Source organism: Euprymna scolopes, chromosome 6 (genome assembly GCF_053919585.1).
Source record: "Euprymna scolopes isolate OS-2025 chromosome 6, ASM5391958v1, whole genome shotgun sequence".
In the NCBI taxonomy this organism is placed as follows: domain Eukaryota; kingdom Metazoa; phylum Mollusca; class Cephalopoda; order Sepiida; family Sepiolidae; genus Euprymna; species Euprymna scolopes.
The window spans coordinates 85,275,527-85,299,426 of NC_136487.1; the positions used below are offsets into that span (position 1 = coordinate 85,275,527).

At 34.4% G+C, this 23,900-nt stretch overlaps 1 protein-coding gene across 4 annotated transcripts in view; it reads right to left on the minus strand.

The window, feature by feature from the left end:
• The window catches only part of LOC145277760 (cilia- and flagella-associated protein 91-like), a 362,282-nt gene that overhangs the window by 249,700 nt on the left and 88,682 nt on the right, over positions 1–23,900 (minus strand). The window contains exon 2 of one of the 4 annotated variants that reach the window (XM_080129484.1): positions 40–8,223. The exons of the other annotated variants lie outside the window; for them this stretch is intronic. Coding sequence (XP_079985610.1) covers positions 2,337–4,136 — 1,800 coding nt within the window. The 5' untranslated portion in view covers positions 4,137–8,223 and the 3' untranslated portion in view covers positions 40–2,336. Of the gene's footprint in view, positions 1–39; positions 8,224–23,900 lie in introns of those variants that run through there. 4 annotated transcript variants of the gene reach the window in all.

A 23,900-nucleotide genomic window follows, 5' to 3' on the forward strand; every position in this document is an offset into this window, starting at 1 on the left:
ACTTTTTAAAATTCTATTCATCAACAACATAAGCAACAATAAAAATAATAGAATTATATTTATTAATTAATAGAACATGCTAATGATCACAGGAAAAGTATTGCATAATAAAAAATTTACAGAAATTTTTTTTAAATTCTGAATTTTAGTGATTCATAAAAGTGCTATCGTTCGCCTGCAGGGATACAGTTATAGCCCCATACCACGCTGATTAGGAGGTTAGCACTCAAGTTTTTGCTATTTCTATTGGATATATGGTCTGATTTTTCTCAATTATTTGTTTCTTTTATATTTTTCAAAAGAAATGCCAATATTGATGGACGACATTTTGGAATGAAAATTAAAATTATATGAAATATTGGTGTCACTGATAATATTTCACTTGTAAAAATGTCCAAATCGACTTTCATAAAAGTGAAGAATATCTGGTTTTACAATGAAATTTCTGCAAAAAAAATTTATTGAAATATATAATTTCGGAATTAATTCATTGAGGATCGTAATTTTAAAATAAAAATCTATTTGTTTGAACACACACATATTCCATTGCAGTAGAAAACATTCTAGTGGCTTTTTCCAAATGCTCAGTATTTTGTTGACAATATTTGCGAATTGAAGAGTCAGTTTTGAGATAAATTTTGAATTGCTTGAGTGTAAATAAAATTGTTGTTTTTTTAACTCTAGTATCTTCCTTTTTAGAGTGTAATATTGATCAATAGTTTTCAGTAAAATAATTTTCCGGTTAAAATTTTATAGTACATTTATCTCTTGAAGCAGAAATCTTGTCTCCAGTTTAGTTATGATTCATAACAGTGCTATTGTTCGCCTGCAGAGTTACAGTTACAGCCCCATGCCATGCCTAGGTGATGGCTGAATTTTAAAAGCGAAAACCACCACTATTTATTTCTATTGAATGTATGACCTTGTTTTTATCAAATGTTTGCTTCCTTTATATTTTTTCAAAATAAATGCCAACAATATTGGACATTTTGGAAGGAAAATTGACATTATTAGAAAAGTTAGTGTCACTGACAATATTCCACTTATTATTATTTCTAACAATGCAAGTATAATGCCCAAAATCGACTCTATTCAAAGTGTGCAGAATAGCTGTTTTTACTTTGAAATTTGTTCCAAAAATATTTTGTTTTTTTGTACTGAAATTCATAATTTCAGCATTAATTCGCCGAGGATTATAATTTTCAAACATAAATCTATTTATTTGAACACACAAATATTTCATTGCAGTAGGAAACGTTCTAGTGACATTTTTCAAGTGCTCAGTATTTTGCTGACATTTGATACAATGTTTGAGCACTGAAGCATCAGTTTTGAGCAAACTTTTAAATTGCTGTCGACCATCAGTAGGATGAAGTTGAATAACTAATCTCTGTGGTATTCCAGCAATCTGCAAGGTTTGGAACCCACAGCCAACCTTAAAGGTGCAATTACATTCACTATCTTGTAGTCTTTGGCAGTTTTGTTTGTGTATTCTAAGACATTTCATCACTTTACTTTCTTCAAAAGTGAATAATTGTTTGGCACTGTCAGGGCACTTGTTTATCAAAGATTCCCAAAATGCAATAGCACATTCTTGTTGGCCACTATTAAAAACGCCTCTGATTGATTCTCTAAGATCAGCAACACTGTGAGTGCCAGGGACAAGCAATCTTTTTAATTGCTGAATTGGCAAATCAATGTTTGGAATGCTTTTAATGATGTTAGACAACAAAGGAAGGTGGTAAATTGTCTGAACAATACTGTTAGCAAAACAAGCATTTCTTTCATTGATCAATTTGAGGTCCAAATTATTTTGAGAAATTGAATCGTCTATTTTCAGCCATTTTCTATTTGGACTATTACGTTTTTGCTTCAAATCATGATCTATAACGATTGTTTTTTTTTTCGTTTATAAGTCTGTTTGTACAATGACAAACTTTGAGGCTTAACAGAACAAGGAGGAAGCGGTGGCAAATCAACCCTGTCTCTTTTGGCCCTCAATCTATTATATTCAGTCCATGCACTTTTGTTACACATGGTCAATTTATGAGGGTCAAGGTCAATCAAATAGACATTGCACAGCTTTCTAGCACGTGACAAAGCTAAATAGGCCATTCCATCTGAAAAGACATCAGATCCCAAGTCAACAATGATACCATCGACTGAAATACCTTGGGTTTTGGGGACAGTTAAAGCATAGCTGAGTGACAAAGGTATTTGAGATCTAGTCACAAAGAGGCCACGAGAAAGTTCATAGTCAGCTTGCACAAATTCAACATTGACTGCATGATCCATATGATCAAATTTTACAGTCACAGCAACAACTTTGCCATCTTTCATTTGTATTTCAGTGACTGTACCCATTGTACCATTGCAAAGTCCTTTTTCGATATCAATATTCCGACGCAACATGCATCTAGCACCAATTCCAATTTTAAGCACAGTTTCAAGTCCAGCTGTGTCAGAAATCTTTTTAAGTTTAGAAGTTTTTGGTGTCTGTTTTGATTTTTTTTTTTTGTTACGGTTTTTTGTCTTAAGTTGGAATCAGTTGCTGAAATTTCAATGATATGAATATTATTTTTTTTCAACATTTTATAATTCACTTCCTCAGCAGATTCATTTGTGGGTACAATGCAAATAATATGCATTTTCTTTTGCAAATTTTGCAAAAGATCAGTAACTTGATCAATATTTGCTTTTTGTTTAGGATTGATTCGATGCCTTTTCAAGATCTCAATATCCTGATCAGTTGGTGACCCAAGTCTAATTCTGTTAAGAATATTAACAAAGTTTTCATTGTCATCTTTTTGTCGCATATTTATGGTCAATTCATCATAATCGAAATATGACCACAAATTTATACCAGCAATTCCCAAATTTGATTTTCTAGCATCTTGAATAGATATTTTGGAAAATACAGGTTTTTCATTAACAGGTGGAAGCTGGAATAAATCACCAAATGCAATAATTGACATGTTTGCAAATGGATACACTTGTTTCCTAATATCACCAAAAACATCTTGCAAACGTTGGTGAATAAATGCTAATTGCAAGTGACTAACCATGCTTATTTCATCAATAATGAATAATCTCACATATCCAAGCATGGTTTTCAAACTTTTTATTTTATCCTTTGATAATGGTTCATATTTAGGTGTAGAACCATGCTGCACATTTAGTTGAAAGACTCTATGGCATGTAGATCCTTTGAAAATGTAAGCACTGACACCAGTAGGAGCACAAATAACTACACTGGGTCCATTGATGGCAGGATATGTGAGAGTAATTTTATCTGCCAGTGCATTGATCAGAAAAGATTTGCCCACACCCCCAAAACCACTAATAAATTTGAGAATTTGTGAACAATCGTCACAATTGCACCTGTGAATAGAGTTTTCCTCATTCCAATGAAGATTTTGTTGCTCAAGTTTGGAAATAATTTCATTATAAATTTCTTTTTGAATGAAATTCAATTTTTGCTCATTTTCTAAAACTTGAGTTTCAGTGACATGTCTGATTTGAGGCATATTTAAATCAGCTTCATTTTTATCTGCCTCTTTAGCCATATTAGGATCGCAATCAATTTGATCATCATCAGCATTATTTTCATTTTGATAATTTTTAGATTTTTGCTCTATTTTTTTGCTTATTTCAATAGCATCTTTAATTTTTTTCTTAATACTTTCATAATTTGTCATTTCAGACAAATATGGAGCATTTTGATGAAATGATTGCTCATATGATTTACAGCCATCAAGTAAATCAATTTCTTCTTGGCGCCAAGGTTTGAACAGCATCAACAAATTGTGATAATATCGTTCTTTTGTTTCAGAAGTCAATCTCACATTTGGCGTCTTTATAGCTTTTTCTTTCACTTTTTTTAAAAAGCCATGATTATTTCGCAGCTTCAATGAAACTTTCTCATCATCATTTGTGGAAGCATTCATTGTTCTTTCATAGTTTCTCGCAACATAGTACAAACTTTTATTTTCCATAGAATCAGGTCTATTCGGGTACCATGTTTCAACCATATTGCCATAATACAAATCTGTAGAATCAGGCTGCATTTGATCCAATTCTTCTTCTGGCAAAAATCTGCGGGTTCTATATTCAGGTATATCAGCACCGACCCACATTACAGTTGCAGAAGCTCCAACAAGTGATGTTCCAACAGCTTATCAGCAACTTCATAAGCTCCTGAATCTCTTTTGAACAATGTATAAAGACCAGCGCTTTTGCATTTACCATAAAATGATTTTGATTGGTCCAATGACCACACACCTTCAGTCTCAGATGTTTCATATTTAGTCTGATAGCTGGTGATGTAATGGTTCAGAATCATTGAATTGTCAGAAATGTACTGCAAGTCAATATTAGACTCCCACATCATCAAAATAGCTGGGTTGTAAGCATTAATGTACTGCTCTTGTGAGCTTCTATTCAAATTATACAATTTTTTAATTTTTTTGCCACATTTATGTGACCTAACACTTTCTTCAATTGTGTTAAATTTGAAATTTCCAGCAGATTTAGGAAATCCATAGCGACAAATTGTGTAAAATTTATTTCTGACAAATTTTTTACGGTAACATGATCCACCACAAGTGTGTCTTTGCACTTTATTCACCAAATAGGCTAATTTAGGTGATTTAAAATGGTTGGGAAGTTGACAAGTAATAATAGATTCAATGAAAGTTTGGACTATTTTGTGTGAATCTTTGCCAGGCTCATCAAAAATAGGAGCATCTTTGCAGTACACTTTCATGTGTACATGAGGAGTGCCTCTGTTTTGATACTCTAATCGCCAAAAATAATGGGCAACTTCAGTCAGAGGGCCGTTTTTGTCAAGTATGACAATCTTCAAAAATGATGTGAATCTATGATAAAAATGTTCACTGACTGCCACAATATCATCATTATTTATTTGTCCAAATTTTTTAGTTGTATTATTCAACTTTTCAAGAAATTCGTGCAAATCTTTGAGGATATATTCATTGCAAGACAGTGTCAAAAAGAAAGTGGGTACTCCATAACACTCATCAAAAGCTTGCAAATCCGTGTATTTTCGAGCCCAAAATTCCTTAGATCCTCGCATATTTGCCATCATCATTGACAAATTGCCTTCCAGTTGCTTATCATTATTTCTCAATCTTTTTTTCAGTTCAGCAACTGTTATTTTTGGCATTTTTGCTGTTTTCATAATAGCATAAATACCAGCATCAATGGCTCGTTTATCAGCTTTATCGGCAGAAAACATCAAATATTGAATGTTTCTTCTGAATCTAGGATCACAATGGTTCAATCGATTTCTGATGTACATGTATGGTTTTACTTTGCCATATGGACGTTCATTTGAAAACATTCCAAATCTACCTCTTGTGAACAAATCAGGAAAACAAAACAATTCCAATAATGGGTCATTGTCAGTTAGTAATACTCCTTCAACTCTTTTTTGCCTGAAAATCGTCAAATCCTTTTCAGGTGGCAACATTGGTTGCATTTCAATGAGCGTGTGATGCTCATATGAAATCTGAGCCCCAGTCTGAGTCAGAAAATGATCCATTTTCAGACTATCATTTCGCCCAGTGCATGTGACAATTTCATCCAAGTTGGCATTTCGATCAATTTTAATGCCATTGTACAAGATATTGTTGTTTTTCAACCAATCCAAAGCTTTGAGAACTTTGTCCATATTAACCAATGAGCGCCAAATAATATTTTTTTTTGTTTGGCAATGTATCAACTATAATTTCAAGTAATTTATGATCATTGTTTGGCAATGTAGTTATAGCATGGTTGATAGTTGTTTCCATTGGCATTGGCAAATGACTAGCTATTCCTCTGATAGCTGGGATCAACTGGCTTTGCAGTCCTTTAAACTTGTATGGCACCAATTTAATTATATTCATAAAGCATTTGGCTCTTTGAATAAGAAGACTTTCATACATATTCAAAATGGAGATTTCAGGTGGGATGTCATCAACTTGAAGACCATTAATCGATGCCAAATTTGGTACTTTTTTGTATTTTATCATATCCGATTGACATTTTTTGCATACAATACATGGTAATGTGTAATTTGCTTTAATAATGTTAAGTATTGTTTGAGATTTTATTTTATCCCAGTTGTCCCATTCATGCAATTCTGAATCTTTTTTGCGCATTTTGCAAATGTCACAATGATTTATTTTAAAATCATAAATTGCCTTTTGAAATTTTTTAAACAAATTGGCATATTTTGTTGTAACATAAACCTCAGTGTGAAATTCATTTTCATTTGAAAAGGATTCATTGTAAAGGTCAGAAATAGTAGCATCCCTGCTAACCTGGTAAATTAACTCAGTATATATTGACCAGTCACCTTCAAGTATTGCGATGTCATATTTGTTAAGCCATGTTCCAATCGACAATAATCAATATACTTTTCTGATCACTGTTCTCAGGTGTTGCGAGTGTGGTGACAAGAGTTTCAGCAGCGTCAGCTTGTCCGTGCAATCACTTTGGCCACAGCAATAAATTCTATCAGAATGCATACCTTTGCAACTTTGGAAACTATCCAATTTCTTCCTCATTTGAGCTATTGTCAAATTCGGACTCAAATCAGACAAATTGTTATGCAATCTTTTAGCATATTCCAATTTCTGAGCTGAGTCTGGACAGCCATCTTCGATTCTACACAGACGAGTCATTGATATTCTGTAGTCACTGTTATTAATTTGATTTTCATTGTTTTCATTTATGGGGACTTCAAATCACATTCTTGGCAATGCATAAATTTAAAATTGTGTCTTGACAACTGAGCCAATGGCACATATTCATATTTGCTTTTATCACAAAGAAAGTGCTCATTGGTGAAGCAGTGGAACAAATTATTGCCCCAATAAGTCTGTAGACCGTCATTGTTGGCTTTTTCTACATAAGAGTGGATGCATCTGAAGTACTTCTTCAATTGGTTGATCATGAAGTTTCTCATGCCAACTCCTTCAATATATTTATTGTTGACAGTGCTGAATGCACTTTTATTAGCCAATCTGCGTTCCTGTAGGTCTGTTATATTCTCTTTGACAATTTTTTTGTATGACATAATCATTTTCCGCATTATAATCATTTTTTGCATTAATTCATCATAACATCTTCGTCGTTTTTTAATTTGTCTCATATTTCTAATCAGAATGTGTCGATGAAAATTAGCATCTTTGCTTGACATTTCGAATTTGCAAGTAAATTTAGATGCTGTTTTTCTATGTTTATTTTTATATTTGTTATAATATGCTTTTGCACAAATTTTTTCTCTATTTTTTTTATAATATTGGGCCATTTTCGCATGCATTTTTTCTCTATTTTTATTGAAATATTTTTTATTTGAATCTTTTTGCTTTTTTTTTATAAGTATCATTATTTACCGCTTTGAGTTTTTTTTTTTATAATTCTGAACTCTTTGTTTTATTTTATCTTTATTTTTTCTATAATATTCAGCTTTTTTATCTTTTTCAGCAATTTTATCATATACTTTTTTATTGCCATCATTTGCATTGGTGTACTCCATTTCATTTTGCTTATCAATAGGTCCTGGGTTAATTTCGACTCCACCAATGATCAGAAGCATCAGAATAATAGATCTGTTTTTATGCATAATGTAGCATTTATTGTGATAACGAGGCTTAAATTCGAAATGAATTATGCAATTTTTAATTGTGAAATATCATTTCTATTTCATAAAAGATATATTTTAATTAAATTTTATCTTCTTCACAGTGAAAATAGAAAAAATATAATCACATATTACATTTTTATGATTATGAACATGAATACAATTTTAATGACTTTGCAATGCAATATAGTTGGTAAAAATATGTCAATTATGTGCAAATTGAACAAGAAACGAGTCAGAAAATGTATAAAAATGGTCAAACAAGTGGTAGGAGTGACAAGCCTTATGCAGTGTCTTGACAAGCTTGAGTTGTCTTTTCCTGTTCTGAGTGCCCTCACTCTCAGAAAGTCTGTTCTTGGCGATATTCTTCCTCTCTTTCACTTGCTTTCTCCTTGCTCATATCTCTCTCTGTTTGTTCCTGAACAATCTATCACTCAGGCTTTCTTTTACTTTGACTCGATCCTTCCTTTTCCATTACAATCTTTTATATTCCCTCCTGCGTCACTCTCTTTCTCTCTAATTAACAGTCTGAGTCTCTAATTGTCACTTTGTGGTCTCAAGTCTCGGATGATCTGAATGAGCAATATAAAAAAAATAAAATAATTAAATAAAGGTAAACAATCAATAGTAGAGAGAACTGAGAAATATTGAGAGTACTATTGAGAAGAAGAAGAATCGGTCAGGGAGGTGGAAAATAGGGGCAGTGAAAGGGGGTGGGAACATGACAAAGTGAGAAAGTGGAGGAATAGTGACGTTGAGGTAGGGGAATGGGGAGAGTGATAAATAGAGAGTAGAAAATGAGGGGGGGCGAATGTATAGTAAGGGTGTGCAGTAGGTGCAGCAGTAATATATACATACATGTGTGAAAGGAGATGAAAGATAAATAAATAAAAGAAATGACCCCCAGAATAATATAATACCCTATAAATTTGTCATTTTAATCTAACTCAGCCTATCATCAAAGAAAATTACAAAGATGGCTTTATTTGCTAAATCGTTTTAAAAACTTGACTGTTTATTTCGTTTCTTAGAGTCTTCCAATTTATTTATCGTCTGCTAATGCGTTATTAATCCGTGATTTTTTGGTGGGCGTTGTTGAGCAAGAATAAAAATATGAGATTTAAACTGTTGGGGCATTTTTGACAACTTTTGTGCCCTTGGGGGCGAAACGGGAAGTTTAGCAAACATTTTTTTTTACTATGTAAATCTATATAATGATTATTGTCGTAATATTACTTCTTGTTGATTTTGTACTTAGGTAAAAATGTGCTACTGCATTTATGTTACCGTTGTTACACGAGTATTTGTTACACCCTTATAGTAAAAATGTTGGTGATCATGCACTTATTGTACCTATTTACTATGCCTCCCCACGGGACACAGTTAGACACCAGGGTCGTTTTTTAACGCGAAGAAAAGGTACAAAAATAAAAATTGTCTCAGTCGTGACGGATTTCTCCTCAACCGAAAGAGAACATGAAATGGAAGTGCAGCATCTGAAGAACAGATGCACTAATTGTAACACGCTATTATTTTCTTAATAATGAGGTTAGGACATTATGTCGTCGCCAGCAAACTTGCAAAGAAACGATAAGAAATATCGAAAGACAAAAACTGGCTGTAACATATTCTTGCATTATTTACAAAAAGTTGTAAATAATGCAAGAAAATATTACAGCCAGTTACAAAATTAAAAATGATAATAATATATTCATAATATATTCTTGACAGGCCACAAAATCACCGCAATACCACATTTACTCCGGGGAGGGGGTCCTACGTAAGTCCCAGGAGTCCTACGTAAGTCCCTTATAGTAAAAATGTTGGTGCTCATGCACTAATTGTAACACGCTATTATTTTCTTAATAATGAGGTTGGGACATTACGTCGAGCGCCGGCAAACTTGCGAAGAAACGATAAGAAATACCGAAAGACAAAAAATAGCTGTAACATATTCTTGCATTATTTACAACAAGTTGTAAATAATGCCAGAAAACGTTACAACCAGTTACAAAATTAAAAATGATAATAATATATTCATAATATATTCTTGACAGGCCACAAAATCACCGCAATACCACATTTACTCCGGGGAGGGGGGGTCCTACGTAAGTCCCAGGAATTTGTATAAACAAAGTTTAACCAATTACGCATAAATATAAAAGAAAGTAAGAATTTTATTGACACAGTATTTGTAAACAACAAAAAAAAAAAAATAGTACGCTTACGTGTTGTAAATAATGCAAGAAAATGTTACATGTAAGGAGCTCGGCAACGCAGAATTAAACAACTTTACGGATGTGTGTTTGTTACAATTTAACGTCTGCTCATTCGGTAATAGTCGGTAATTTTCGGTGGACGGTGGTGAGCATGGATGGAAATGCGGGATTTAAACTAAATTAATTTAGCAATGGTAGTAATGTAACGGATAATCAAAAATAGGGGAAAAAATCAGTTATGTAATATTTTACACAAATACTGAACAGTAGCCCCCCCTCTCTGTCTGTCTGTCTGTCTGTCTGTCTGTCTGTCTCTCTCACTCTGTGTCGCTGTTATTATGGTAGTACGAATAGTGGATTTGTTTACGTTGTAGTGGAAAACTTTGATGAAACTAAAATCCGGCAATTATATTCAAATAATAACGGTATTAGTATCAAAATATCTGAAAATGATACCTTAAACTAAACAGAAGAATGTCAAGGTAATTATTGTACTATTTCAGAAAATGTTCAATAAGTATGTCTCAAGTAAATTAATTTTTTATTTTTTCCACCGGTACCCTACGCTGGATTACGAAGTAACATTTTGTTTGTCGCGCAGTTACTTGCGCGACTAATTAGATCCTTCCTTAATCCAAATGTGATCAACTGATGAGGGGGAGGGATGACAAGCCAATTACTACCATAACTAACAATACATAAAATGGAACATCAATTTAAAAGTAGTAATAGGGAACAAACTTATCCCAATTATACAGCATAAATCTTTTTCTAGCCCATTTGGCATAATTGTTAGAGTGTTTTCTAATGGGCTGGGAGGCCAGGGTTCAATCTTCAATTAAGTTATATGAAAGACATGCACAAAAAAAAAAAAATGGTATTTGATGTCTTCTTGCTAAGTACTCAGAATTATAAGGTGAGGATCAAGGGTAAGTGGAGAAATCCAGCTGATGGAGTGGTGCCCTCTCCTGCATCTTCGTGTAGTAGTCAATGAGCAGTCACCCTTGACTATGCCAGATCCTTTTTATTTATATTTTATAAGTCAATGAAGAATATGAAGATGTGACTTAAATACATTTCTGATTGCAAATGAATGGTTTTCGAATCCAGTTTATTCTGACATCAATTGATCGTCGTCATCTTCCTCATCATCCTCTTCTTTTTCCTCATCATCATCCTCATCATTACCCAAGTCTTTTGAATTCTCAACCATTGGGTGATTCTCGATATGTGCTAGCAGCGTGTCTGCTTGTGAAAATGCCTTGGCACAAACTCCACACACAAATGGAGTTACCCCAAGCTGAGAACCGACATCATCCTGCGATACACTGGAAATTGGTGACAGATGTAACCGGGTGTGAGCAACAATATCCAAGAACTTCAGAAAAGACTTTTCACAGATGTAACACACATACGATAATGGAGTCTTCAAAAATTCTTTCACTTTGGGTGGATTACACAAAATATTGGTGTCTTCACACGTTTTCAACTGCTGGGAAGGATCAGGGGTGGGGATGGGAAATAATTGGCGACCATCAGCATTGTATATATTGGGAGTTGCCTCACCAGAATGAATTCGAACGTGGCATGCCAGTTCAGAAGTTTCAGTAAATGTTTTTAGCACAGGTTGCATGTGAAAGGTTTCTGGCCAGAATGCATCTTCATGTGCTTGGCAAGGTTTTGGACACGCAAAAACTCTTTGTTACAAATGTTACATGAGAATATCTTGTTACCAGAGTGCTCCAAATGACGCCGTGACAGGTGTGACAAATGGACAAACGTTTTTCCGCAGAGTATGCATTCGAACGGCTTTTTGTCAAAGTAACAAAAATAACCTTCTTAGTGACACTCAATATGGTTTCCGTTCTGCTAGATCTACAGCAGATGTGCTTACAGTTATATCTCATAGGATTAGCAAATCTCTCGACGGTGGCAATCTTTCTAGGGCAATTGCTCTTGACATATCTAAGGCCTTTGATAGAGTATGGCATAAAGGTTTACTTCACAAGATCTCTAGCTATGGTATAGCTGGTAATGTCTTCTCAATTATTAAATCATTTCTTTCTGATAGGTTCATAAGAGTAGTAGTTGAGGGGCAAAAATCAGAAGCTCACAGTATAAATGCTGGAGTCCCTCAGGGGTCCATCCTGGGCCCAACTCTTTTCCTGATCTACATTAATGATCTTCCAAATCACATCCTTACATCATTTTTAGACATTTATGCTGACGACACTACCATTTATGGTACCACATCTAAGACAGTAAACGACCAAGTTCTCTCCGATTCTCTCTCCTCTGATCTTGAGCACGTCGTACAATGGGGAAATGAGTGGCTGATTACTTTTAATGCATCTAAAACCAAGCTTCTCTCTTTACATCATCAATATTCTGATCCACATCTGGCATCAATTGAAATGAATGGCTCTCGTCTTCAGGAGGCCTCAAGTTTTGACAAGCTTCTGGGCTTGACTATTACTCCTGATCTTAAATGGAACACGTACATCAAATCTGTTGCCAAGGCCGCTGGAAAAATGGTGGGATCTTTCTATTGATCCAGTAGATATCTCACTGCTGATGCTATTCTCTATCTATATAAGAGCCAGGTACATCCAAGGATGGAATATTGTTGCCACATCTGGACAGGAGCTGCTAGAAAGGACTTGTCCTGCCTTGATAGAGTTCAAAATAGACTTCGTAGCCTCGTAGGAGATGTCCTTTTCTCTTCCCTGCAACCTCTATCTCACAGAAGAGATGTTGCGAGGTTGTCTCTGATGTATCGTTATTTTCATGCAAAGTGTTCGACTGAACTTAAGTCTATGCCCCCCCCCTCGCCAAACCTTCACAAGAAACACTCGTCTAGCTGTAAACACTATCAATAATTCCCCCCACTCTTTATCTGTGCCTAAGCCTAAATGTAGATTCCATGAACAAAGCTTCTTTCTTAGAACTGCACGCCTGTGGAATTGTCTTCCGTTTTCCTGCTTTCTGGCTGACTACAATATGGTTGTGTTCAAGTCTAACGTAAATAAGTTCTTGATGAGCCGTTCCATATAAGTTATCAAATTTACTGAATTTTCATTACTAATGATTACTATAATTTCCAATTTCTACTGTACACTCTATAACCTTTATCCTTGAGTGGCTTCTTGGCCTTGATAAAGTGGTGATTCCTGTGTAAAAAAAAAAAAAAAGTTTGATGTATTAAGAAAGCTTTTATTGCAGACTTCACATTCAACTGGCTTGTCAGCATCGTCACTTTCACCATTATTACTGACATCCATGATACCACAATGAATACACATCGTATGTTTCTCTAGCTCAGAAGAAGAAATGAACGTTTTCCCACATTCATTACATGGATGGTTCTTTCCGAAATGTGTTTGGGCATGTTTCTGGAAATTAGCCAAAATGGTAAAGGTCTTATCACAGCTCTCGCAACGATACAACTTTATGCTGGAATGAGTGCGAACATGACGGCAGAGGTCAGCAGAACAAGTGAAACCCTTTTCACAGATGTTGCAAACATAGGGCTTATCTCTCAAGTGGGAGATCAAATGCTTTGACAGATGAGACTGGCGAGAGAAAGACTCTTGACAAGTATTGCAGGTATAGGACTTCTCTGAAGAGTGCACCATAACATGGCATGCCAAGAAGGAGGAATCTGAAAAGGCTTTATGGTAAATATCGCATGCAATCGGTTTTTCACTTTTTTTTTTTTTAATTTTCTTCCTTTGAAGATTATAATGCTAGGTATGGGGCAGCCAAACCAGCCGCCAACATTGCCTTGTTTTTTATTGAAACCAACTGAGAGCTCTTTTTAGTAACCTCGCTGTTCCCTTAAGTGCAATTGTCTGGATCTTTTTTGCACTTGGTTCACCAGGAATATTAGTTAGGTAGGACTTCAGGTTCTTCTTCATAAGTCCTGTAGCACCTATAATAACTGGTATGATTGATATCCCCTTAAGATTCCAGTTTCTTTTCATATCATGCGTGAGATCTTGGTATTTGGTCTGTTCCTCTCTTTCAGCTCTGTTCAAACCACCATCATTAGGGACACTCACTTCAACCAAGGTAGCCACTCTTTATGACTTATTCCATATAACTATGTCAGGTTTCAGAGCAGCATTTTCAAGGTAGGTGGTTGTAGGAATTACATGGGCGTAATGTATGGTATATAAATCATTTCCAATTGTTCTTTCAGGTTTATGTTCCCAGGACTTGCTGCTACACTGGATGTTTAATTTTTTACAGATGGTCCAGTGGAGGTACTTACATACTCCATCATGTCTCGCTGTATAGTAGCCATCCTCCAAAAGAACCTTGCAACTTGATATCAGATGACTCACACTTGTTTGGTGCTTCATCCTCATCTGAGAGACAGCCCTGACCAAAATGCTTGGCTAGCTGGGTGACTGATGTTCTGCTGGCTCTTGTCTATGGATTTTTGGTGTGGTTCTTGTAGCTTCTCAAATACTGACCGGTGCTCACAATAGTTGCCCTATGTTGATGATTGATCTCTGAGAGTCCCAGACCTTCTTCTCCCTTGGTAGATACTGATTTCTATATATCATTTTATGAAGCGTTAGTAGCTTCCATGTCTTTACATCTAGCCGGCCGATGTATTTTTGTGGCCAGTCAATGATACCAAAGCTATATGTTATTACTGGCATAGCAAGCTGGTTGGTGGCAGTAATTTTATTTTTATTTATGAGCTGTGTTTTGCATATCTTCCTCACACTGTGTACATATTCGTTACTAATCTTCTCCCTCATCTTGGCATGTTGTACAGAGTGGATTCTCAGGTGTGTCTCCAGGTGGGTTAACTGCAAAAACACTTCATCACAGACAGGACAGGTGAAAGAGGTTCTCTCCGCAGGGTGACATAGCTTTATGTGGTTGGCTAAATCGGAAAGAAATGAGAACGTCTCGCTGCAAATTTCACAAGTAAATGTGTGCCCAGTTGTAGGCATCACAGTTGTTGTTGTTGTTGGCTTGTAGGCATTTACCACAGGTCATGTTACTGCAGCTGTACTGCAAAACACCTTGCCACATACTTTTCCTGTAAATGTGTGTAATCTTTCTTTGTTATTTTCTAGCAGCCTCGGATGATGGGTGGAAGTATGCTTTGAGAGATGCAATCGTGTAGTAAATGTCTCCTCACAGGAAGTACATTTGAATGGTTTCTCCTCGCGAGCATGAAGTCTGACGTTCTTGCACAGCTCTGATGATTGGGAGAATGCAGCATCACAGGTGTTACAGACAAACGGCTTTTGGCCAAGGTGAGGCGTGGAATGCTTAGCAAGCTGTGAGGGCAAAGCAAAGGTCTGTCCACACGTCTGACACTGGTAAACCTTTTGACTTTGATCTCGGCTTCCATACTCTGAGTGAGTCTGAATATGCTGCAGGAGTTCACTGGATTGCAGGAAAGTCCTGCCACAGATTTCACATTGAAAAGTCTTTTCACCTCCAGACTCCATTCCTATTTGGGTGTCCAGTTCAGATGGATATTGGGCTTCTCTATCGCATCCTCCAAGTGGGATTTGTTTTTCCATTAAGCTTAGCTTCTCTCTTTGTGTCTTTATGCTAGGATTATTTTTACTTGTATTTTGTTAAGTTTTTTCTTTCTTTCTTTTCTTTGATTTGATTTTTTTTATGTTTATTTATGCATAATACAGCATAGTCAATCTAATATTTAAAGCTATCTGATCTGATTTTCAATGTTGTACCTAAATAGCAACAGATCTAACAAATCGATATTTGATTCAAAGTAACAATTTTTTTTATCCTTGCAACATGTTCTTTACACTAAAAAGGTGTAATTCGTTTCAGTTTCTTTCCAAAAAAAAAAAAAAAATTGTTTAAATAATTTCAGCACGGAAGATTATTACAATGGAGAAAATTTTAAATGATTTAAAAAGCTGAAAATGTAAGATAGATAATTCCTATCTTAACTTATAGATAAAAAAATCTGTTATGTCCCATATACATTTTAGCTTTCTTTTTAGTATCTCTTTGTACTTTACACGTTATTATTTTTTAAGATTTAAACATTTAAACTAACAGAACATTAATGAATCCTGGATGATGTTGTAAAAGTACGGTTAGTTGATCATACGACAAAACAATTGCAAAAGTTGCTGCATCATAAAGAGATTTATAACCGAACCAATGCAAAACATCTCAGAAGATGGCTTAAACTAAAAATCAAACATCAGGTAATATACTTTTTTATATGTTTGTAGCATAATTAAAGCTGTTCCTTATGGGATAGTTGCACATGATTCATACACTGAAGAGGTGGGAAAAACGATCTTAGATGTGGACTATTAACTAGCAACAATGTATCAAATGTTTTTAGATTTAATCAACCAATCTTTAAACAGAAAGCAATGACCATTTTTTAAAGATTCAGATCATTAAATAGAAGGGAAGGGATCATTTTCAAAGAGTTTGTAAGCAAAGAAGACGGTAGTGTCGTATTTTATTCCATGTCAATCGGTCCAGGAAGGTTAAACTCTTTTCATTTGGATCCACATATTTTCTATTATGGCCCATCAAATTCTGAAAAGCAAACAAGAACGACTATAAATGTCAAATACAAACTCAAATAAAGGCGATTAATGAGAAATGGAAGGTGGTGGTGGTGAAGTAGATAAAAAACAAAAGGTAATGCCTGGGAGGATGGCATGATAATATAGTATAAATTTCAGATAAACAGATACCAAATCTCCATTAATAACAGATATTATGAAATTTTATAAGAAATATATGTTTATGAAATTAGGAATATAAAATTATTGCAATCAAAATAACAAATGAAATGATTGAAATTAAAATAACAAAATCTCAAACATCATTAAAAGAACGTATCAAATACATAATATTTTCAAAATAGTTTAAGATGTTTTCAATAACTTAAAAAGAAAACAAAGAATGGAAAAAGTGTTACCAATAATTCTTTAAAAAAAAAACAAAAAAAAAACTAATTTCAATAATTCTTAATTAAAATAAGACCAGAAAAACCTTTTCGATGGTTACTAAATATTTAAAAAAAAAAAGCACAAGTGGAAAAACATAATAATAATAATGATAATAATAATAATAAAAAAAAAAAAAAAAAAAAAAAAGTACATGCACAGAGGAGATATAGGCATGAAAGAAAAAAAGCAAAGAAACTGATTTGCCTTGTAACCACTTCCGGTAGCGTTACGTATAAAGTTAGGAAGTACCTTAGCTGACTATACCCAAGATTTTTTTTATTACTTGACCTCATATTACAAATGTAGTTTTTTAACTAGCTGCTTTTTTTTTTTAAGAATGCCACATTAACAATTTTTTTGTTTTTTCTTTTGACCACATAATATGAATGTTATTTTTAACTTTTCCTTCAAGACTAAATATTAAACAAGACTATATTTGAAATTATTTTTCCTAAAAAGTCTTCTGACCGGCAATATATCTCTACACAGGCAATGCCAGATGAACATTGCTATGCAACCATAATAAGTATATGCTTGAAAAGAAAAATACACTCTTCATATTATTTGTATTATTGTTCTCATCTCGAGTGTCATTTTCACAACGTTTCAGTCAATGTAACTTCTGACCTTCAGGTGTCGAATGTTTCTGTCGAACTTGGGAATCTGAATGGAATTTCAAAACGTTGTGAAGACGGCACTCAAGATGAGAACAGTAGTCCAAAGAATCCAAATAATACAAATAGCCAAGCCTCATCTAAAAAATTCAGAAATGTAAAATGCTCTATTCCAAACCCCCACCTCCCTTTGTACAAAGTAATTCTTTTATATATAGACTAGCAGGGATACCCAACGTTGCCCAGGAAAAAAGTGTAACATACTTCTATTAAAACTTCTACCTATCTATCTCTCTTTCTCATTTTCTTCCTCCCTCTCCTCAAACCCATCTTTCTCCTTCACCTAGCCCATTCCTCTCTAGTTGGATACACACACAGACAACTCTTCTTTATATAATAGACTATCAGGGAGATCCGACATTCGCCGGGATGGAATGATCAATGAATGTTTCACACTTTCTTTTATTGTCATCAAAATCGGTGAAATCGCCCATTTTTCAATCAAATCGATTGCTTGCTTGCTCTAATTGGGGATCCATTGCAGTGCACTGGAGAGAAGCTCACATGCCCCCCTGCCGTGACTTAGTCCACAATACATTGTAATCTGCATTTCACTGTAGAGAACCTACTGTTGATTTTATAAAATTATTTTTTATATATAATAACTTGAATTAAAGTTTAAAACGCAAAAGTCAAATATTATGGTTCAATTGTGCTCTAAACAAAAACATTCATTTCAAACACGCCTCTGTCATATCAAAGAACCTACTTTTGATTTTATATGCCAGGCTTTTCTGCTTGCATTATAATAAAACTTTTCAAATGCACATATATATATATATATATATATATATATATATATATATATATATATACGAGAAAACAGTTAAAAAAACATGTTAAAAAACACTTTGAAATGAGTTAAAAACATATTTAATCTGAAAAGGAAACACCAGATAAGTGGATAGTCCTTAATCCGCGGAGTTTTGAAGAAATACTTTCCTTCTCATCAGAGGGTAGGAATTAGCAAAATGCGGGATCGGATTTTGCATACAAAAGTATTTGATGAAACAACAAGTAAGTCAAAGATCTTACTTGATAACAAAAAAAGTGAAGCAGAGGGAATATGGTGAAGAAAAAGGTGATTACACATGAATGGATAGTCTGGTGGAAGATAAATAATCCAGTAACGGTAAAATCCAAATGTATAACTTCAAGAAAGTTAATTGAATTTCCATTTGCACCAGTAAAATCCAGGAAAATCCCGTAAATGGAAGAAGATGGCTCATAATAATCCAAAGGCAGAAATCCATGGAATAATTCACAAAAATGTGTACAAGGAAAAAAGGAAAAAATTCCAATAATATTAATAAAAGAAAAATAAGATATGCTTTTTACTCTACTGCCGAGACATAAATATAAATAAAAAGATCAGGGAAGAAAAAGAAGAGAAATTTTTTTTTTATTTTATATATATATATATATATATATATATATATATATATATATATATATATATATATATATATATATATATGTATATAAGAGCAACCAGTTAATAAAATATGTTAAAAAACACTTTGAAAAAGAGTTAAAAACATATTTAATCTGAAAAGGAAACACTTGATAAGTGGATAGTCCTATATATATATATATATATATCAGTGGAAAATGAATTCACAAATACTATATACAGTCCTGGTCAAAATCATAAGACCACTTCAGAAAGTAAGCATTTATGTATAATATTGAATTCTTAATCAAACTCCCGCTTTTCGCCAACATATTTGAGTCCTTAAATAATCAAACTCCAGTCCATCACCTTATAGCTGCTAAACTCCTGGCCGACAATCAATATGGATTTAGGAAGCCAGTTCCACAACAGATATCCTAACTGTAATCTCTGAACATATATACCATTCACTGGACAAAATAGGGGAGGGTAGAGCGGTAGCCCTCGATATATCGAAGGCTTTTGACAGGGTATGGCATGATGGTCTTCTAAGAAAAATCAGATCATATGGTATCACTGGAAGAATACATAATGTAATTAAATCCTTCTTAAGTAAGAGAAAAATCCAGGTTGTCCTTGATGGTCGTACATCTAAACAATATGATATAAATACCGGAGTACCTCAGGGGTCTATCCTTGGGCCTTTATTATTCTTGATATTCATAAATGACATCCCTGATAAAATTGTTTCTGAGATGGGTATATTTGCTGATGACACCACACTCTATAGCAGACATGAGAGGAAAACAAATGAACACACATCTAAGGAAATGGCAGAAACACCAGAGGATGACCTCCAATCTGTAGTGGACTGGTAACAAAAATGGAGGGTCACATTCAATGCTGCCAAGACTAAGCTTGTTTCCTACAATAATTACAAGAAACCTTCTCTACCACCAATAGCAATGGCCAAGAACACATTACCTGAAAGTACTTCCTTTAAACTCCTAGGCCTAACGTTTACAGGGAACATGAACTGGAATAGATACATTGAGAGCATTGTCAAGGCTGTTGCTAAGAAGGTGGGCTCTCTCTACTGCGCTAGAAAACTACTTACGCCTGAAAGTGTCCTGTACCTTTATAAGGCTACCATTCGCCCATGTATGGAGTACTGTTGTCACATTTGGGCTTGTGCATCTGCTACTTGTCTCTCACTTATTGACAGGATTCAAAAGAGAGTCGCCAACTTGATAGGTCCTGAACTGTCATCTAGGCTTCAGTCTCTGTCCTATCGACGAATTGTTGCATCCCTCTGCTTGTTCTATAAGTATTTTGATGGTGAATGCTCTGACAAACTACAAGCACTTGTACCTCCTCGATGTCAACACCCCCGACAAACCTGACAAGCAGCTAAATCCCACCCTTTCACAATAGAGATCCCTAGGTGCAAGAAAGCCTTCTACTCCAATAGTTTCTTCACCAGAACTGCAAAACTTTGGAACTCGCTTCCGGGATTCTGCTTTTCCAACTGTACTGATATGCAGAAGTTCAAGTGTAATGTGAACAGACATCTTGCCACTCATCTCCCTTCATAATACCCCTGCAAGTTATGTCCCTGATAGTAGGCCCCTACTTCAAAGTGGCACTATGCCTTGTTTGGGGGTGAAAATTTGAATAAAAAAATATTTTTGGCACAAATTTCAAAGTAAAAGCAGTTATTCTGGAATATTGTCAGTCACACCAACATTTCTAATAATGTCAATTTTCCTTCCGAAATGTCCAATATTGTTGGCATTTTTTTTTTGAAAAATTATGAAGGGAATAAAAATTTGACAAAAAACAGGTCATGTATCCAATCTAAATAGAAAAAAAATTAGTGGTGGCTTTCTCCTTTAACATTCAACCATCACCTCGGTGTGGCATGGGGTTGTAACTACATCCCTGCAGACAAACAATGGCACTGTTATGAAACATTATAACTCAATTGGAAAAAAGATTTCTGCTTTAAAAGATAAATGTGCAATAAAATGTTTAACCGGAAAATTATTTTACTAAAAACTATTGATCAATATTACACTTTAAAAAGGAAGATACTAGAGTTTTAAAAAAACTATTTACACTCAAACAATTCCAAAGTTTGCTGAAAACTGACTCTCCAATTCTCGAACATTGTAATGAATGTCAATAAAATACTGAGCACTTGAAAAAAGTCATAAAACTTTTTCTACTGCAATGAAATATTTGTGTGTTCAAATAAATAGATTTATATTTGAAAATTACCATCCTCAGCGAATTAATTCTGAAATTATGAATTTCAATACAAAAAAAAAAATTTGCACAAATTTCAATGTAAAAACAGTATGTACACATTTTTATTAAAGTTTATTTTGGGCATTGTTAGGTATAATAGTTTGGGTCGAAAATCTTTAGTTACCAATATATAAATGTATGTATGTATGTCTGTTTGCATGTCTGCCTTAAACTTTCAATAGAGGCGACGGATTTTACCTAGATCAGTATTGTTTTAAAGTTCCACCTTTCATACGACAAATATCGAAAAATTGGCTAAAAACATTGATATCTTCCCCTTCAACTAGGCACTTTTCTACAGGGGGGGGGATCACTTTTTTCGCCGATATTTTTTAAAGTTATCCTCTCCTTTAGATTGTCTAGCCTAAATTTAAAAAATGCCGCTTCCAGTTTGGCGGTGGTCGTAACAGCATAAACGTTAGGTTTTACCCCATTCTTTTCCTCCTTTGCGGTACGGGTTCGAGCCTGCCTTCTTACTACCACTTTTTTTTTTTTTTTTGCTCAACACATCCAAACACCCGGGCAACGGCGGGCTGAAATGCTAGTATATCTATAAAAGTAAACGTGTGTGTGTCTGTGTACATTTCCCTATGCAATAACTTTGTCAATTTTTAGTCTACAGACTCGAAATTTGATATACTGGGCACTGAGATTTGGGAAAATCTATGTGATCGGTTTTCGGCCAGAAATTTGGCCGTTAAGGGGTCGAAGTTCAATGATTTGACTTTTGAGAACTCTACCAAACTCCTCCGACAATTTTGGGTCTAAACACTTAAAAGTTTAGATATAGATTCCTTGGACATGGATATAACTTAATAACTCGACTTGAACCCAAACCAATAAATTTTAAGGGGTCATAATAGGGGTCAAAGTTAAAAAAATTGATCGTTTTTTTGTGTCTTTCTTTTTTTTATTCACTATACACCTCCAAACACCCGGGCAACGCCGGAAACCCATGCTAGTATATCTATAAAAGGAAACATGTCTGTGTATCTGTGTGTGTGTCTGTTTGTGTGTCTGTCTGTGTGTCTGTCTGTGTACATTTCCCTACGCAATAACTCTGTCAATTTTCAGTCTACAGACACGAAATTTGATATACAGGGTACTAAGATTTGGGAAAATCTATGCGATCGGTTTCGGCTAAAAATTTGGTTGTTAAGGGTCCAAGTTCAACGATTTGACCTTTGAGAACTCTACCAAACACCTCGACAATTTTGGGTCTAATCACTTAACATTTTAGATACAGGTTCCTTGGACATGGATCTAACTAAATAAGTTGATTAGAGCCCTAAACAAAAAAGTTAAGGGGTCATAATAGGGGTCAAAGTTAAAAAAATTGACTGTTTTTTTTTTTTTTTTGCTCAGCATACACCTCACACCCAGGCAACGCCGGCCACCCATGCTAGTATATCTAAAACAATGAACGTGTCTGTGTGTGTGTCTGTGTGTGCGTCTGTGTACATTTTCAAACGAATAACTTTATCAATTTTTAATCTACAGACTCAAAATTTCGTATACAGCTTTGTGAAAAGATTTGTGACTCGTTTTAGGCCAGAAATTTGGCTGTTAAGAGGTCAAAGTTCAATGATTTGACTTCTGAGAACTCTACCAAACTGCTCCGACAATTTCGAGTCCAAACACTTGAAATTGAAGATATAGGTTACTTGGACATGGATCTTACGTAATAACTTGATTTGAGCCCAACACAATAAATAATGTTAAGGAGTCATAATAGGGGTCAAATTAAAAAAAAAAAATTGAACACTTTTTTTTTTTGCTCAACATTCACCTCCAAACACCCGGGTTACTTCCAATGTCTTTCCTAGATAAATTATATATATATATACAATATAAATTTCGTTAAAATAGGATATAGTTGAATCTTTAAAGGAGGTTTGGACTCCATAGCTTCCTTAGGTTAGGAGGAAACATAAAAATTTGGGACCACTTCCATTATCTTCTCAGGGAATTTCATACATCCAACTTAAATTTAATAAAAATAGTATATATTTGAAGTTTTAAAGGAGGTTAAGCCCTCATCTCTACATTTTAGGAATTTGGGAACATTCCATTGCCTTACTTGATAAATTTTACATAAGAATACTCTTTTAGATTTTATATAGATTCTCTAATCTTACTTTCTATAGTGAACACACAAACATCATACACACACACACCGAGTTTATATACATATATGCACACACACAATGCATCAAGCAATTGTTTAACGTAGGATGTAGTGGATTTTCCACAATGTATTAGTTTTTTTTAACAAAAAATATACAAAAGCTTTATTAATTGGACAAGACTTGTTTATCAAGTGTTTTTACAAAGAGTGGCATTCCACCCAATTGTAACATCCTAGATGTAATAAATAAACAAGGTTAAATCGTCAGATTTTACTCACCAACCTTTTCTAAGAAACTTTATTTAATGTATGACGGACTTCACAGAAATGTTATGTGTGTGTGTGTGTGTGTGTGTGTGTGTGTGTGTGTTTAGGCATAACTACTTGTGACCATCAAAATAAATAGCTGAAAAAAAAAATGTTTATTTTGTGAGTTTGGTGCTTTCAATTAAGGCTTATTTCAAACTGGTGGGAGTTCCCGGCGTTGCCCGGGTGTTTGGAGGTGTGTGTTGAAAAAAAAAAAAGAAAGAAAAAGTGGTAGTAGG